At 32.4% G+C, this 16603-nt stretch overlaps 2 protein-coding genes across 2 annotated transcripts in view; one reads left to right on the top strand and one right to left on the bottom strand.

Moving 5' to 3' along the window:
* Positions 1-6443, bottom strand: part of LOC111709161 (syntaxin-binding protein 5) — a 46594-nt gene extending 40151 nt beyond the window's left edge. Inside the window, exon 1 of the mRNA XM_023482769.1 lies at positions 6416-6443. The gene's annotated coding sequence lies outside the window, so the exon portion shown is untranslated. The remainder of the gene's footprint in view (positions 1-6415) is intronic.
* Positions 6444-7874: 1431 nt separating this feature from the next.
* LOC111709163 (minor histocompatibility antigen H13) lies at positions 7875-15830 on the top strand. The gene is made up of 8 exons (XM_023482771.1): positions 7875-7978; positions 9169-9354; positions 10649-10750; positions 11794-12000; positions 12130-12378; positions 12568-12718; positions 14106-14198; positions 15006-15830. Exons 1-8 carry the CDS (start codon positions 7949-7951, stop codon positions 15116-15118), a joined length of 1131 nt encoding a protein of 376 aa, XP_023338539.1. The 5' UTR covers positions 7875-7948; the 3' UTR covers positions 15119-15830.
* The last annotated feature ends 773 nt before the right edge of the window (positions 15831-16603 follow it).

A 16603-nucleotide genomic window follows, 5' to 3' on the forward strand; every position in this document is an offset into this window, starting at 1 on the left:
TAAATGATATTTACAATCAAATGATATATTCTCCACTGTACAATCCATTAATATAAACTTCATTATAAAATCCAGTAATATAAACTCCATTATACAATCCATTAATATAAAATCTAATTCAAAACAATTCAATATTTTATATTCGATTTTACAACCCAGTAATATTTAGTTCATTAAACAAACTAGCAAGAAAGCTAAAATGGTAAATATAATATATGTCTAGCAATGAAAATAATAATAAATTATCTGTTTCGAGAGAATTAAACTTGTGAAGTAAATGTTTAGCTTATTTTTAAAGAAAGCTAAAATGGTAAATATAATATATGTAATATGTATTGTGTATGTTTTATTTGTGAAAGATAAGTGCAAGTGTTATATCAATATAGATTATTCAATACTCCTACACTAGACACTAGACAGTCTCACACCTGTAGATTCAAACCTTCCATAATTGCAATCATTAATTTCTTCATTAGTTAGTATTCACTATTCCCTACAATATTCAAGTATCCCCAAGTACCCTCAAGTATCCTCTGGTATCATCTATAGTATCCTATAGTATTCTCTAGTATCTTTTAGTGTCCTCTAGTATCCTAGTATCCTCTAGTATCCTCTAGTATCCTCTAATATTCTCTTGTATCCTCTAGTATCCTCTAATATCCTTTAGTATCCTCTAGTATCCTCTATTATCCTCTATTATCCTCTATTATCCTCTAGTATCCTCTAGTATCCTCTAGTATCCTAGTATCCTCTAGTATCCTCTAGTATCCTCTAGTATCCTCTAATATCCTCTAGTATCCTTTAGTATCCTTTAGTATCCTTTAGTATCCTCAAGTATCCTCTGGTATCATCTATAGTATCCTCTAGTATCCTCTAGTATTCTCTAGTATCTTTTAGTGTCCTCTAGTATCCTAGTATCCTCTAGTATCCTCTAATATCCTCTAGTATCCACTAGTATCCTCTAGTATCCTTTAGTATCCTCTAGTATCCTCTAGTATCCTTTAGTATCCTCTAGTATCCTCTGGTATCATCATCCTATAGTATTCTCTAGTATCTTTTAGTGTCCTCTAGTATCCTCTAGTATCCTCTAGTATTCTCTAGTATTTTTTAGTGTCCTCTAGTATCCTAGTATCCTCTAGTATCCTCTAGTATCCTCTATAGTATCCTATAGTATCCTCTAGTATCCTTTAGTATCCTCTAGTATCCTTTAGTATCCTCTAGTATCCTCTAGCATCCTCTAGTATCCTCTAGTATCCTTTAGTATCCTCTAGTATCCTCTAATATCCTCTAGTATCCTCTAGTATCCTCTAGTATACTCTAGTATCCTCTAGTATGCGCTAATTTCCTCTAGTTAGCGTCCACTAATGTCCACAATAGTTATGTTTAAAACTAGTCCCCTTTTACCATCTTATCAGTATTTCTAATAGTTCTGTATCATATGCTCTGATATTATAATATATCCTACATAAACTCTGATCAGCTGAGCAGTTTCTCTCCAATATGGAACTTATACCCTTGAAAAAACTTATGACAGTTTAGTTTGAACTCTAATTGTTTTGTGAATAAACATTACTAAGACCAATACTAATTATATAAAATTATCTTTTGCTGATTGAACCGTTGGTGACTAAAAACTGTGTATGTATAAGGCGACATGTATAAAGGTTAAGGTCGGAGAAACATGAGTTAGCTCCAGGTCTGGTTCTACACTAAACCAGAGAGAGGAGGTCGGAGGCAGCTCTCTACCCTGCCTCAGAGGATATAAACCCTCACGAGGCTGGACTACAATCAGGCTGAATATTTTCCCCTTCAACAATACTTACATACATTTCAGGGATGAATATGTGTAGAACCAACTTTACATAAATGACAATTAGTCAGATATTTCAACAATATTTAAAGTTGAAATATTAGTAATATGTTAATATACTAATCAGAACTAAATTAACTAAATTAATAAAATTAGGAAACAATGAAAGATAAATAAGAAAGAGTTAGGAAATAAGGAAGAATATGAATTAATTAGAAAGATGGAAAAGAGCAATGACTAAAAGAAAAACGTAGAAAAAGAAAGATGGAAACCAAAAGCAGAATAAGAATTAATAAAATATACGGATAGAGAAGTTTAAAGCAGAGAGAAGGAAAGGATTAGGATAGTTTAGAAGAACGAAGATAAATGGTATGAGTTGCAGGTTTGTCTGTTTTCTAATGAAATGTTTTCTTCAAGCAATCCACGACACCGTCTCAGCTGACCTCAAAACGAGAAGTTCTACCTCCATTTTTCAGAATAGGATGCAGACCTCATCTGACCTCAATTTTGAGGATGGATGAAGACTTAGCTGACCTCAATTTTGAGGATGGATGAATACCTAATCTAACCTCAATTTCAGGGTAGGATAAAGACCTCATCTAACCCCAATTTCAGGGTAGGATGAAACCTTAGCTAACCTTCATTTCGGGGATGGATGAATACCTCATCTGACCTCAATTTCGGGGAAGGATGAAGACCTCATTTGACCTCAATTTCAGGATACGATAAAGACCTTAGCTGACCTCAATTTCGAGGTCGGATCAAGACCTTTGGTGACCTCAATTTCAGGGTAGGATGAAAACTTGACTGACCTCAATTTCAGGGTAGAATTAAGACCTTGGCTGACCTCAATTTCAGGGTAGAATTAAGACCTTGGCTGGCCTCATTTTCAGAGTAAAATTAAGCCCCTTTCCGGCCGCAATTTCAAGATACATCGATAGAGACCTTAGCTAACCTCAATTTCTGAGACGGATGAAGACCTTAGCTGCAAACCTTAATTTCAGGGTAGGATGAAGACTTAGCTAACCTCAACTTCAGGGTAGGATGAAGACTTAGCTAACCTCAACTTCAGGGTAGGATGAAGACTTAGCTAACCTCAATTACAGGATAGGATGAAGACTCAGCTAACCTCAATTTCAGGGTAGGATGAAGACTTAGCTAACCTCAATTACAGGATAGGATGAAGACTCAGCTAACCTCAATTTCAGGGTAGGATGAAGACCTTAGCTGACCTCAGCTGAACTTTGACCTAGGATAAAGACCTTTGCTGATAAGAAACTAGAATCAATTTTAGTGAGGCTTTAGACCAAACGTAAATTGACTTCCTAATTAAAGAACTGCCTGTCCGATTCACAACCTTAACTCCTTTATCTGAGCAACAATGAGGAAGATAACGTTGTTTTTCTATCTAAAAAGTGATGAATTCTATTGAATTATTAAATTTGAATTTAATATTTAAATTTTAGGATAAAACATTTATGATCTTATCTTTTTATGTGAGGCGAAGGTTAGGTACAATTGCTAATGCTAAATTGCTAACCCTCTTTAAATGACTAATCACTTGAAATTACGCTAGACTCAATTTAAAGATATGGGTGAAGAGTCAAGACTCAATTTAAAGATATGGGTGAAGAGTCAAGACTCAATTTTAGAATGTGGATGAAAAGAAAATATTTGAAAAGAATATTATAAACTTGAATTATACAGCATGTTTGTATGGTACAGAGTGTCCCAATAAACATTGGCATTAATTAACTTATCTCTCGTCTTTGTTCCGCATGGCATTTTTACGTGAACACAATTTTTGTAGTATTACAGTTAAAACATGTATTAGAACTACTAGTCATGGGAATTCCAAAATGTGGTTTATCATATTTTCACCTTCAAAATTGACGGAGATACTATGAAATTGAAATCTGTCCAGATTCTAGTCTATTAAATAACAACGAAATCGTTTACAAGTTTAATTTCTCCGTCAAAGATACAAAGAATGCAGACCTCACTTATTTTTCTCATAACGCTTTTTTAAGTTTTTATTTCGATACACTCTTTGTCATTTATAAACTATAGGAATTCTCTTAATTCCCATGCTTAAACAAGACCAGAATATTCCGCATTCAACATTGTAAAATCTTTTCTATGAATTCCGGAGTTTACATTTTAAGGACATTTTTTCCTAGTTTTAACCTCCAGTTCTAGTAAACAAACAAACATCAAGGAAATAATTTTGTATCTATTCAAAGGGAATAATTAGATATCTATTCAAAGGGAATAATTAGATATCTATTCAAAGGGAATAATTAGTTATCTATTCAAAGGGAATAATTAGATATCTATTCAAAGGGAATAATTAGATATCTATTCAAAGGGAATAATTAGTTATCTATTCAAAGGGAATAATTAGATATCTATTCAAAGGGAATAATTAGATATCTATTCAAAGGGAATAATTAGATATATATTCAAAGGGAATAATTAGATATCTATTCAAAGGGAATCATTAGATATCTATTCAAAGGGAATAATTAGTTATCTATTCAAAGGGAATAATAGGATATCTAGTACAGGGAATAAAAGGATATCTATTCCAGGGATTAATAGGATATCTATTCCAGGGATTAATAGAATATGTATTCCAGAGATAAATAGGATATCTGTTCCAGGGATTAATAGGATATCTATTTTAGGGAATAATAGGATATCTATTACAGGGAATAAAAGGATAGCTTTTTCAGGGAAAAATTACATATCTATTGGATATCTATTCTAGGAGATATTGGATATATATTCTAGGAGATATTGGATATCTATACTAGGAGATATTGAATATCTTCTAGGAGACATTGTATATCAATACTAGGAGATTTTGAACATCTATTCTAGGAGATATTGGATTTCTATACTAGGAGATATTGAATATCTTCTAGGAGATATTGGATATCTATACTAGGAGATTTTGAACATCTATTCTAGGAGATATTGGATATCTATACTAGGAGATATTGAATATCTTCAAGGAGATATTGGATATCTATACTAGGAGATTTTGAACATCTATTCTAGGAGACACATTTTATTATTTATTGTTTATTGACATTTTTACATATTAGAAAACTGTCCGAGATGAAAGAACTGATACAATTCATATTTCATCATATATCAGACAAAAGACTGATATTATCTATAGTTTATGATCAACAAACAAAAATATAAATTAACATTATTTGGAGGTATGTTTAGAAGCATATCTAATCAACGCTCTCATTGTGTTTTCTCATCATGAAAAATACATAAATGAGAAGATATTGGAGAACACCATATTCAATAGTCCTACGTCATACATAGTGTAGAGCATCGTTTTATTGTTTTGTTTTCAAACATTCAAGGTTTTTTTTTTATTTCCAAAAGGCTCAGCAAAAATCTGAGAAATTGGAAAAATTGGAAAACTACAGATTTGAAAAAAAAAACATTAAGTGGAAACTTAATTTTATGGTTTCAAATAGCAAAAAAATACATCAAATATTTATGATCTTGAATTATGATAGAATGAAAAGATGAATAAACCAAATTTTCTGCAACATTTCTAAATGGCGAAGGAGAGAAGATGACAATAATTCCTTTATGTGTATTCTTTGAAAAAATAATTTTTATTCATTTTGAAAAGTTTAAAAAAAACCGTTTTCCAGTTTCGGGAGTTTTCAAATGAAATTTTGAGTGACCCTACATTTGTGGTAAGTGTGGCTTGTCCGACGTACAACGGTACTCTTGAAACCTTTCTGTGAAGGGTGAAAATTATGTAGTTATTTCATCCTTTTTGTGTCCAAAAAGTGATGCCTTTTAATGGTTTAAAGGGTACCATCGAACTCATCGAACATGCCACTAAATACATGGAGGGTCGCTTGAAATTACGTCTTGAGAATTCCAGAGGAATATATTTCCAAATGGTCATTTGACCCAGATCTGACACTGAGTTGTCAAGTTTGGGTCAAAGAACAATGTTATCTTTTATAACTATCTTTCAATTTAGGCCGAAAAGTAAAAACTGTCTGCAGAATTTTATGAAAAATAGTTTAGACTACATTTTTAGAGGAAAAATTCAAATGTCAGTGTACTATAGTCATCGCTATTTTCTATACTTTTTATGCGTTTTAAAACATATTCTGATTTTGGGACAAGATGTAAAATCATATTTAAAAATGAAGATCTGTAACCATTATATTAGTATGTTATACAAATTTGAATATAAACATTTCATTTCATAAAAACGCGGGAATTTAAAAATCATCTTTTTCTCAGACATGTATTCAGGATTTTAGTCAGGTGGGGGGAGTAGGGGCAAGATTATGAAAACTAAAAATTTTATAAGAAAAATGATCGTTATAATTTTTCATATGAATTGTTAAACAAACTTGGTTATGTTCCAAAAAAAAGATTCCAATTTGTGAGGTTTGTGAAAAAAAAATATTTAAAAAATGTTATGGGTTCTTTATTAAAAATAAATAAGCTCCTACAGTTATGATTTTTTTGAAAAAGTTTACCTGAACGAAATTACTGTGAACACTGAAGCAGTTTTAAAAACGTGAATTATATTATTCGTATCAATACCTGACACTCATTGTCACGATTGTAACATTTATCACTTTTTGATCTTGCGTCTCCTGAATCCTTGACTTTACAATGCTAAATAATGTATTTATGACTTTAAAAGAAGAACTCACGAAAAAAAGTCATGGAGCAAATTAGCAACAACTTAATTATCAATAAATTCGTTTGTGAATCATCATGTATGTAATTAATCATTATAGTCACTGGACGGACTGAGGGTGAAGGGTTTTATCAAAATTGCTTAAAATTGTAGTTTAGCATAAAAAGCAATAGAATATTGTGAGAAATGTCGGGTTTCGCAATAAAAATGGTGTACAGTATGAAATGACAAACTGGGTTTTATATACAGGGTGTCCCAAAAAACATGGGAATTCATTGACGAATTCGATATCGTCTTTGTTATGAATTAGCATTGTAATACCTAATTTCAACAGCCATAATTTTATTAGGTCTGCTAGAATTTATTTTATGGAAAGGGTAAAAGACTGAAAAGATGTGTCTATAATGTCCCCGCAAGATGAACAGTGAAGACGGACAAGTTTACTCTGTTTGTAATACTGCAATTTTCTTGTTTTACTAAGTACAACCGTGTGCAGTCAAAACATAAACAAACAAAATGTGAACATGGCAGACGAAACTCTTACAGATTACAACTTTCTCAGTAGGTATCACGATACTAAATCAAAGAATTATTTGAAAAGACGATATCGAATTCGTCACTGAATTCCCATGTTTTTGGGACACCCTGTAGTTAAAAAGTTTTAACATTACGAGCGTGATGAGAGGCGAAAAACAAATCATAATTATGAAACATTTTGTTCTAGCAACAATACGAAAATTATTCACCTCAAATTCTGCTTATCAAATAAGGTTCTTTAAATAAATTTAAAAATATAACATTTACCACACAAAATTATCACATCACGGTTTCAGACTAGTTTCAATGTAAACCTTTCACTTCTATATTTATTTTGTTTTTGTTTTAACGTTGCCACAGTACATTTCCACCAGCAGACAATATAAAGGGGGTGTATTCATAAAACTAAAAATGTCGTCATTTGTAATCTTTAAATTTCTTTAAAAAACATTTTTCGGGAATTCAAATTAGAATTTTTTAAATACATTTTTATGATCCCATTTTGTAGATCATCAATTAGAAAACTTTAAATTAAAAAATAATTGAATATTTTTGTTTTTCTTTTACTCTGGATTTTTTATCAGAAAGTAAAATTTAATTTTTCAAAACGTTGTCTACAAAATTCCCTCCGGTCTCTCCTCCCTCCTCCCCCCTCTCTCCCCCGGTGGAGTGACGTGTATTCTTCTTCCCTACCTGTTCACATACGTGGAGTTAAAGTGAAAAACTGATTACTTTTTTCCTCTTTAATCCAAATATTTTTGTTTTGGTTGATACGCAGTTTGTATCTTCAACTATTTTATATTTATATTTCAACGTTATTTTTAATGTTGTTGTGTGTCATGTGCTATAACAGTGTTAATCTTTCAGAGATAGTTCTAAATACTTAGAGCTTAAATATGTCAGAAGAAGTGATAACTGAAGCCGTGGTAAGTTTTTATCCTTTTTATTATCTTGTGTTCAGCAAAGATTGAAAATGGGTTGGCAATGGCCAATGGGAATCATTTTTTTACTTGAATTAATGTTGGATGAAAGCTATGCTCTGTGATTTCACAGCTCTTATGAATACGATTTGTTTAGTATATCGAGTAAATTATACCATCTTTTGAAAATAAAAAAATGGGACAAGGTTCAATATTTTATTATTTCAAATCCCTAAGTTTACGAACAGGTCTTTATCTTTAAAGTTGGTCACAAATTTGGTAATTTCCTAGATAACGATTTTTGGACCCCCCCCCCCTCTCCTATCAATTTTGTACATGAACTTTCAACGATTTTCAATTAAATTAGTATTTATTTAGGTTAGGTCAAGACNAAGTAAATGTAAAAAATTGATAGGAAGGGGGGGAGGGTCCAAAAATCGTTCTCTAGGACGGACCCACAAAGTTTTCGTTAACCTAACCAAATTCATATAATTGAGAAAGATTATATTTTATCAATTTAACTTTTAAAATGTAATGCTCTGGTGTGACCAATCATATACAATTAAGAACTTGTCCCCCTCCACCATTATCTTGCAATAGGGGGTAATTTCCTAATATACGATTTTTGGACCCTCCCCCCTCCTATCAATTTTGTACATGGATCTTATATGTAAGACATGAATATAATTGACCATGTGGCCACGGCGCTCGGCCCCATAGCCTGTCCTAGCCACAGCGCTCGGTCCAGAAAGTGTCTTAACCTAACCTAATCCTAAATAATAAAAATAAATAATAATATGCTGAAAAATAAGTGGTCATGTACAAAATTGATAGGAGGGGGCGGGGGGGTCCAAAAATCGTATACTAGGACGGACCCCAATAGGGTTTTAGTCCTGTCAAACTTTGCGATCGGTGTTCTAGAATCTGTGAATGAACGGGAGGGGGGGGGGACTAGTTTGGAAGATTGTTAGGGTAAATGAAAATCAAGTTATTCTTCTCTTTGATACTCAGTCCAATCCTTAATCCATGTATTATCACTTAAATCACATTTATTTTAACCCAATTCATCCAAATAAAATCGAAATAATACTTGTATCCTTGAAGAGTCAGAGTTTTAAAGAAAATATACTATAACCAAGCCACGTCTTTTTTGACCTTTTCAAAACTGATCATAACTTTAAATTTGCATCGTTTAGGAGGCAGCAGGAGAGTCGGTTGTTGAGGCAGTTGCTGAAGCATTGAATGGAACAGCTACTAAGGTTCCAGCTACCCCTGAAGGCATGATGATCGCCTACGGTAGTTTGGTTCTCATGGCTCTGTTTCCAATCTTCATTGGATCCTATAGATCTGTTAAGTCTCATAGAGATCAACAAGAAAATCTGGTAAAAAAATGTACCCAACCCCCCTTCTTAAAAAAAAGAAATTAAAAACCAATATATTTTCCCTTCAAGTCGGAATAAAGCTACAAAAAAAAAACTAAAAATCTATTCCACAAATATGTAAGATTTGGTTTGGTGTCTTTCAAAATCCTAGTAATGGAACAGCATTTTGTGTTCAGGTTGAATTTTGCCCTAAAAATCTTACGCAGCCTCTAGTTTCAATCATCACACAGATCAAGATTATATTGTAGCTCAGGTCCCTGGCCACCATTTTTATCAGTGCTTAGGATCCGAATCCGTTGGACCCGCAAGATTTTGGCTTCCTGGATCCGGATCCGCTAAAATATGCGGATCAACCAAAAACTTCAAAAAAAAAACTTTTTTACTCCTTAAACCCAAATTTTAAATTTTTAAAAAAGAGAGATTATAAAAATGTCATCATTTCTGAATGGTTCATCAAGTTTTAGGATAAAAATAAACGAAAAAATAAAACAAAAAAATTAATCATTATTTTTTGTTAAAAAATTAAGTAAATGACCTGGATTCGTATCCGGATCCATTTTTTCCAGTGCGGATCCAGGATCCGGATCCGCATCAAAATTAAATGGATCCTAAGCAGTGATTTTTATATTTGACCTTTGTCCCTTTTTTCTGGGTTTATGGACGCTAAAATAGACGTCAGTGACCTCAGAACCACCCAAACAATCCTAATCCATGTGGACTGTTTACGACAAGAAATAATAATTACGGCATCCTTTCCATTTTTTTTAAGGTAACATCAGTCTTCACAAAATTTGCTTTCAAACAGACTCAAATTGTCCTTTTTAGCTTAAACAATATTTGATCCCCAAACTGTAAACCTGTCTAAAATACAGTTGGAATTAAATTGTTTTTGGAACACCTTAATGAAAAAAGAAATTGATTACTTGTCTTAAATTCTTAATTTTCTAATTCTTTATCTTCGCAGCCAAATATAGTAGATCTATGATATTACAAGCTTTAAACTCGACTAGATAAAATTGTCAAAGCTAGGCACAATTAGATTGAAGAGCAGTAGGTTGACAGAATTATCCCAATAGTTGTCAACTGATTAGTCTGGGTTCTCAAACACGGGGGGGGGGGGGGGGCTTTCAGATCTTATTCCTGATATTACTGATTGTTAGGAAGACTTGGCAGGAGCTATGTCATCAAAGCAAAAAAAATCAACCATTTGATGGAAAGTTGATTAATTGATTGAAATAACTGTGAGATGATTATGAATGGTCAAAATATGTTAATAAACAAATATTGTTTCTAGGTTAAAACCGGTGAGCAGCCTGAGACCATGACGCAGAAAGACGCAATGATGTTCCCGATTATTGCGTCTTGTGCACTGTTCGGACTTTACATCGTCTTCCAGGTATAACCTACAGAGGGTGTCCTCGTCATATTGGGATTTTTGGGTTAAAATAAAAAGTTTGTAACTTGAATCATAAAGGAAATATAAATTTCATGCAATATGTATTTTTAGCATTGCTCAATGTTTATGCATGCTGGTACGGTGTTAAAGCTCGGAAATAATCCGATACATATTCAAATCTATTTATTATTCTTATCATTATTAGTTATTTTAATAAATGTTTAGATCAAAATAACAATCAAACATGTAACTGGAGCAGCAAAAATTGAGAAAATAACAGCGATTAAAATAAAATAATGTTCTGACCAAAAACAATGTTTAAATCAGCATGGCTTAAAAAGTGCTTATTTGAGGGCGCAAAAGGGCGGAAAAATAATTAATTTAAAAAGATAAAAAAAAATAAGAAAATAATAAAAAAAATAAGGATAGACCGGTAGATTATGTTCAATGTTCAACTAAAGTTGAGAGAGTATTAAAATGAGGTTTTAGAAGAAAAAAAGCTGTGCACCTGAAATGGACTCGTAATATTCAAGAACCGAAGAAAAATCTAATAAACATGCTGCAAGGGCTTTGCACCGTCGGTTTGCAACATTGTTTTAGACGATAGGCTTATTTAGAAATAATAAATTATGGTATTACGCACTGACGAGAAATTACATACATCAGTCGAAACTAATGCTATTAGCGTCGCAGATAAAGAAGGGTTATTTTCCACAAACCATTTTTTTTTCAGTGGGGTAATAAAAACGGCTAGGTTTAGAATTAATTTTAGGTTTTCATTTTTAAGAATTGCATAATATAAATAAAATACTACATACTGATATGAAAAAAAATAAGGATGAAAAAATTGTGTTAAAGGGAAAGAAGACGTAGTAAAATACATACTAAAAAAAGAAAATGATTAGATATAACTTTAAGGGGTGGATCAAGATCTCGGTTGTGTTATATTTTTTTAGCTTTTCACAGATTTCTAAAACGATTTTGCAAAAATAAGAGCTTTAATAATTAATTTATCAATTTAGAATTAAAATCATAATTTGCAGGTGTTCGGTAAAGAATACATCAACCTCCTTCTCACCTTCTACTTCTTCGTGTTGGGCATCTTCGCCTTGTCTCACATGATGTCTCCCATCATCCTTAAGCTGATCCCCGGCGCTCTCCCCGTTATTCCCTTCCATCTACGGTTCGACCAGGGAGAGGGAGACGCCAAGGAATCTGTTCTAGACTACGAGTTCAATACTCATGATCTGGTAAAATAAATCATAGTTCAAGTCCCCCCCCCCCCTCGTGCAAAAATTATCTAAATTTCATAATTTCGATGGTGGGAAAAAAAGGATCCCTTTAGAACTTGACACTCTCTTTAGCTAAGAACTGTTAAGATTTGTGTTGCCCTCTGCTCTGGTGTTGGTGTCTGGTATATATTGAAAAAACACTGGCTTGCAAACAATCTACTCGGACTAGCGTTTGCAGTGAACGGCGTTGAGCTCCTCCACTTGAACAACGTTGCTACCGGCTGTATTCTCCTGAGTGGTCTCTTCTTCTACGATATCTTCTGGGTGTTTGGAACTGATGTTATGGTCACAGTCGCTAAATCCTTCGAGGCTCCTATCAAACTAGTCTTCCCACAGGTTTTTAATTACAGCATTAAATATAAAATTAAAGATTTTTTGTGTATTTAAGTTAAATTTGCAAGTCATAGTTCGAGTCCATTTACTAATTGCGTATAATTACTAATAACAGTGATTATGAATAATAACAAAAAGACCTGGACAACGCCGGGTACTCTAACTAGTAGATTATGATTGTTGTTATGTTAGGACCTGATGGAGAACGGATTGAACGCCACCAACTTCGCTATGCTCGGGTTGGGGGATATCGTTATCCCGGGAATATTTATAGCTCTCCTTCTCAGATACGATCATAGTCTCAACAGGAAATCTCATTTCTACTTCTACGCAACCTACCTAGGTAATACAATATTCTATCTAAATGCAGGAGTAATCGTAGATCGACGTTTGCATGAAAATGACTTTTGTATAAACTATTCTTTTTCTTTTTTAGAACAATTTTTTAAGATAAGCAATGAAAATTTTAATTTTAATCTTGACTGCTATAGTTTTGAGGTTAGGTTAATGAAATAGCTAAATTTGTCGTTTGTCGACACAAGTAAAGAATTTTAGGTGTTTTTTTTGGGGGGGAGTTATTTCATTCAAAAATATAGTCTTTTAGTGCTTGGGATCATCCATTGTATCCACAAAAGTTTAGCTTCCTTGATCCGGATCCATAAAAATATGGCAAAATATCAACCATCCCATCAAAAATTTCTCATAACAATGTCATCGCATGATAATGAAGTTTCTTCATAAAAATTAGAGAAAAAGGAGGAAATATCGGGGGGAAACAATTATTTAGGAGCTAGATCCGGATCAATTTTTAAAAGGGCGGATCCAGGGTCTGGATGAAATGAAACATATCCTAAGCAGTAAGCGGAGTATTTTTTGTTTATTAGCTCTGATTCTGAATAACAACATTTATTGCATAAATTCAGTTTTAAATATTTAATCCAGACAACACAGTGTCTATAAAACGATATATCTGAATTATCTTCACAGAACGAATTAAATTTTGATTCATTCTGAAATCTGTTCTCAATACCCATCTTATTTTTCACGAGCAATCCCTTTATTAGTAACCTGAGTGCAGATTCATGTAATCTATAAAATGGCAATATTGGAATCTAATATCCATCTTGAATCTTGATATTCTGCATCTGACGTGTTTCAAGAAAACCATAAATCATATTTGACGAAATCTGAAAAATGCATCGTTCTGAATTTGACAGGTCGGTGGCCATGGTTTTGATTTGTGAACTTTTTGTTTATTTTATACTTTGAACATACTTCTTGTAATGATTTGCCCAAAAATTAAGACAAACCATAGTTTTCAGTTTGAGGGGTACATATATGGACTGCGTTTTTTATAAGATAAAGGACCTCACTAGTCTCCTGGAGTTTGTAATAACTCTTGTAATAATAGAGATAAATGGTGCTAACTTTGCACCTATATTCTTTTAATTCATAAGGGGCATAAAAAAATTTCAAATTTTTTTTTTCTTGATCAGGGGCGTAGAAAGGGGGGTATTTGGCCCAAAACAGGTATTTATATATATAAATATTTAGGATTAAAAGAATATAGGTGCAAAGTTAGCACCATTTATCTCTATTATTACAAGAGTTATTACAAACTCCAGGAGACTAGTGAGGTCCTTTACTTCATAAAAAAGAAACAACTATAGCTTTACTTCAGTAAGATCATTTTTGTGTCTCTAATTTTATTATTGTTATTATTACTTCAGCTTATATCTCTGGCCTGCTGATGACAATATTTGTTATGCACGTGTACAAGCATGCACAACCTGCACTTCTCTACCTTGTACCAGCCTGTCTAGGTTAGTAAAGTTGAAGAAAAATATATATTAAAGACAATAAATGAAAAATAGTGTTATGTAACTGTATACTTCAGTAGTACAGTCTGTCCCATATCATGTTAGATTATCTCCAAGCTTTAACGCCAAAATAAACACATATTACTCGAAAAAAAACTAGAATTTTCCGCAAGAAAATTCTTGTATTAGGTTTATTCAATTTTTCAAAATAATTTATTCTTCTTAATTTTTCTGATTAGTCCCGAAAATCGTAAATTAGACCGATTGACGATCTAATATGATGTGGGACACCCTGTACCTCTGATACTTATATAAGTTGTCGCTCGGGAAATTGCATAGTTGGGAAGTAGCCACATGGGAAAATACCCTCAGGAAGTTGTCGCTTGGGAAAATACCCTTGGGAAAATACCCTTGGGAAGTTGTCGGTTGGGAAAAAGTCTTTGGGAAAGTACCTAACATCATAATTACTTCTTTCATAAGCTCCTCGGCTAATTTTGTAAACATATACTTTTAGGAGTAACCCTCCTACTTATGTGTAATCATATTCTTTTAGGAGTACCATTGCTACTTTTTTGCAATCATATACTTTTCGGAGTACCCCTATTACTTACTTGTAATCGTCTACTTTAATAAGCAACTCTGCTTCTTGTTTGCAACCATCTGCTTTCAGGAGTAGGACGCATACTTGTATGTAATAATGTAATCTACTTAGTACCTGTATGTTTTTAATTTGATCACTACTTTCATGACCTAATCTATTTTATTGAAATCTGCTACATTAATTTAAATTGTTGAATTGTCTATTTTCAGGAGTACCCCTTCTTCTTGCCCTGGTTCGTGGCGATATCAAATCCATGTTCAAGTACGCCGACAACCCCGAGCTGGAACAAGAGAACAAGGAAGAAACGAAAAAAGAAAACTAAAAGAAAATATATAAAATCAACCCGTATCAGCATCTCATTCCTCATCCATCTTCAATTCTTATCCATCTGAGTCACCTCAGTTCTTACTTCCACATTATTCAATGCACGACCCTTGCTTTGAGATTTAGAATTTCCTGAGATCAAATTTTGCCATCGGAATTCCAGTTCCTATCAACCTGTTATTTCTAGTTTTATTTTACTATGACAGATTTAAGTTTAGGGATTAGGGAATCTTCATTCTATCATTTGCTTATTTAACAGTTCCAAATTCCTTCTGACGTGTTTAAAATAAACCTAAAAATATCCTTGTAAATGTGAAAAGTTCATGGATGTTATGTGTTTAAAGCTTATTTATGTACTTTAATGCTTCCTGAAATGTGTCTACATTGACACCCTATGAATTTATCAGAACTAGGATTAAACTAAATTTTTGTCTTAAGAACATATTTAGATCAATCCAATTTGCCTAAAAACCAATCCAGCATTAATCTTGAAAATTTTTCCTTTAAAACGTTCCCGCAAACAAAAATTTATAAAAGCAATTTTTCAAGCTACACGATCCTACCAACTTGTTAGCTTTGCACAAATCTGAAGTTCATTAAATTAATTTCCAAGATTTTATTATTTTTGTACATTGTGATCTATTCTGAACGTTGTTGTTGTTGTGTTTATTGTAACTGGAGAAAGTGTCTAAATATAGGTTGTTTTGTTACTTATTTTCTTAAGGAAAATCCCGCGAGTTCGTGACGTTGAACATGGAGACTCTTTCTAAAATAAAAGGAATTTGATACGAAATTCAAATAAAACCATAATTTGGATTCTAAAAATTTAGAATTTTACCTTCAAAATTATAATTGAAATCCCTGAGTTATGATCGGACATACAAACAAACAAACATGCAAACAGAGATAACTACTTTAGATTTATAGATATCGTGTTTTGAAGTTATTTTTGAACACGTGATCTAAATTTTACGGTAGAAGAAAGTTTAGGATTTTTGAACAATTAATGTATTGAGTAATATAGAGTAACACAGCAAACAACTAATATATTGAGTAAAATTGGGAAGAGAAAAAAAGCAGACTTAGATTCAATGAATAGATAATAATGAATAGAAAATAGTGAATCTTTAATAAAGTAAAATAGATATTGAAAAATTAAGATATTATGTAAAATTGAGTAATGTAAAGCTACACCTTTTAAAGATTAAGATGTGAAGTAAAAAAAGAGTAACGCAGCAAACTTAGATTCTTGAACAATTAAGACGTGAATTAACGTAGATAGTCAAAACTTGAACTTTAATTTTCAACAATTGATGTATAAAGTCAATCAATGGACTTGAATTTTTCAACTAGTAAGATATAAAGTAAAAGAAAGTAACCCAGCAAACCTAGTTTTTTTTTAACAATTAATATATAAAGTAAAACTGAGTGACAAAGCAAACACGGAATTTTGAATAAATAAGACAAATTGTAAAATAGAATA

This window comes from Eurytemora carolleeae, unplaced genomic scaffold (genome assembly GCF_000591075.1).
Source record: "Eurytemora carolleeae unplaced genomic scaffold, Eaff_2.0 scaffold942, whole genome shotgun sequence".
NCBI classification, from domain to species: domain Eukaryota; kingdom Metazoa; phylum Arthropoda; class Copepoda; order Calanoida; family Temoridae; genus Eurytemora; species Eurytemora carolleeae.

What these genes read in the sequence shown, in the direction of transcription:
- LOC111709163 (XM_023482771.1), top strand. Translation starts at nt 7,949, where the DNA reads ATGTCAGAAGAAGTGATAACTGAAGCCGTG. An exon ending in GACTTTACATCGTCTTCCAG is followed by an intron (nt 10,751 to 11,793) that starts GTATAACCTACA and finishes CATAATTTGCAG; the next exon opens with GTGTTCGGTAAAGAATACAT. An exon ending in CCTTGTACCAGCCTGTCTAG is followed by an intron (nt 14,199 to 15,005) that starts GTTAGTAAAGTT and finishes GTCTATTTTCAG; the next exon opens with GAGTACCCCTTCTTCTTGCC.